Genomic DNA, 2,135 nt, shown 5'->3' on the forward strand with positions numbered 1-2,135 from the left:
CCCCCGATGCTTATTTTCGTGTTCCAATTCAATAGAAAAAAAGAGTTCATGAAATTCAATTTTCTTGTTTTATTCTCATTTGTAAACAGTGAACAATTGAACCTTAGTTTATATTTATCCTTTTCTAGTATGGACTGGGACGAGGGCTGAGTTTTCGGTTAATGAAACATTACTTATTGGTAATCTTCAATACCTGAACCCTTAGTCCCCCCGGTCACTGTCCAAGACCCCCCCCCCCCCTTGACAGCCCCGTTGGTCTCTTATTCCTCAATGCAGCTTCCTTAAAAGCTATTCTTGATGTGAGAAGCAGGGTTTAGTAATACAAATATACACAGGTCTTTGCAAACTGTGTTTACAAGGAGGGCACCCTCACAAAGCATGGACTGGGATGGGGAGGACTAAGGTTTCGGGTAATGAAGATTACCGGTAAGTAATGTATTCAATAATGTACATGGTTCCTTCAATCCATAAGAAATAGTTCAAAACCTTGACTATTCCTTGCTGTCTTGTTGTTTAATTTATGTTTTAAAAAAACTATTTTAAAACCTCTGACAATCTGATGCTGTTTATAGAACTATGCATTACACAGCTGTGTCCTTTCTCTGGTAATGTCAATTAGTTGTTCTTTACGAGTTGCTGTAATCTTTTCTACAGTTTTAGATTTCTGTTTTCTTACACAGAATTACCTTGAACAATGGGCCGCTCTACAAGTGCTGCCTCCAGAGGAGGAAACAGATCATCCTCCTTGAAAGGTGCCAGGGCTCCAACATCCAAACCAGGCTCCAAGAGCTCCAACCCAGCTTCAGGAAGGGCAAAGGCCACAACTACATCCTTCTCAATGGGCAAACCCACAGCTCAGGGTACGCACTCTAAGGGTACCACCATCTCTGCACCCTCTTACAAGGCTGCTAGCAGTGCCCAATCCCATCAAAAAAGCAATTCTAGTAGAACATCATCATCTAATATAACCCTGGGGAAGGCAGTCAAAGCAAAAACACAGGGTCAGCAAGCCAACCCAAAATGGCATGAATGGCGAGAAAACCGCATCACAGCTTCTGTAGCACACAAGATTGCCAATAGCCATTTTGTGAATGATAAGAGTTCAGAGGTGCCACAGTCTTATCTCAAGGCAGTTGTGGGTCCGAGCCCTGTCATTCAGACCCCAGCTACGTCCTGGGGAATTCAGAATGAAAAGAGGGCAGTCCAAGAATATGAGCACCTCAAGTCCAGGAATTCAAGAGGAGGCATCAAAGTTGAAGACTGTGGGACCTTCATTCACCCAAAGAAGACCTGGCTGGCTGCCACTCCAGATGGTATTGTTAAGAATAACTCTACTGGAAAGCCCATTGGCCTCCTGGAGGTCAAGTGCCCATACAAACACAAAGACCACACAATAAGAGAAGCCTGCAAAGATGACAACTTCTGCTTGACCCCAGCTGGTGGTTCCTACACTCTCAAGAAAGACCATCCATACTACACACAGGTGCAGACACAGATGGCAACCACAGGTGTCAAGAAGACTGACTTTGTGGTGTACACCGAGAAGGAGACTACCATTGCTCCTGTTAAGTTTGATGCTAAGTTCTGGAAGGTGACTGAGCCCAAGCTGGAAAAATTCTACAATGATGCAGTCGTTCCGCATTTGGAGAATAATAACCACTGAGCATAGAGTAAACAAGAATACAAAATTGGAGGATGCACTGGGTTCCATCAATGTCAAAGTTATCAGATGTCAGTGTCAAACCAACTAGGATGCATTTCCATAATACACATGAATCGCTCGACCCACATTCTACAGTAAAGTAAAAGTGTAACTTTGTGAAAGAACGAGGTGCATACCCCTGTTGAAGTTGTTAACATTGCAGGAATTTTATTAAAGAAGATATCGTTTTGCATGCAACACCTGTAGAAAAAAGACTCTTGCTAAAATACCTTTATAGACGTGTATATATGAGAGGAAAAATACTTCTCAATAAACGTTGTTCTTTACAGTTGTTATATATAAGACTAGATTGTTTCCTTATTCATGTTTTTCAGAATATTTGATATTATCAGCAAGGTGGCATCATACACTGCTTGAAATTTATTAAGTTCCATAAAATGACCCCTCCTGTATTCATATGGAATTGTTAATG

At 41.7% G+C, this 2,135-nt stretch overlaps 1 protein-coding gene across 1 annotated transcript; it reads left to right on the forward strand.

Moving 5' to 3' along the window:
• The first annotated feature begins 694 nt into the window (after positions 1-694).
• Positions 695-1,888, forward strand: LOC147663593 (uncharacterized). The gene has a single exon (XM_086950338.1). It carries the CDS (start codon positions 695-697, stop codon positions 1,661-1,663), a length of 969 nt encoding a protein of 322 aa, XP_086806464.1. The 3' UTR covers positions 1,664-1,888.
• Positions 1,889-2,135: the final 247 nt, after the last annotated feature.

This window comes from Lissotriton vulgaris, unplaced genomic scaffold (genome assembly GCF_964263255.1).
Source record: "Lissotriton vulgaris unplaced genomic scaffold, aLisVul1.2 SCAFFOLD_1742, whole genome shotgun sequence".
Lineage (NCBI taxonomy): Eukaryota > Metazoa > Chordata > Amphibia > Caudata > Salamandridae > Lissotriton > Lissotriton vulgaris.

Coding starts and splice junctions, on each gene's coding strand:
- LOC147663593 (XM_086950338.1), top strand. CDS start 695: ATGGGCCGCTCTACAAGTGCTGCCTCCAGAGGAGGAAACAGATCATCC.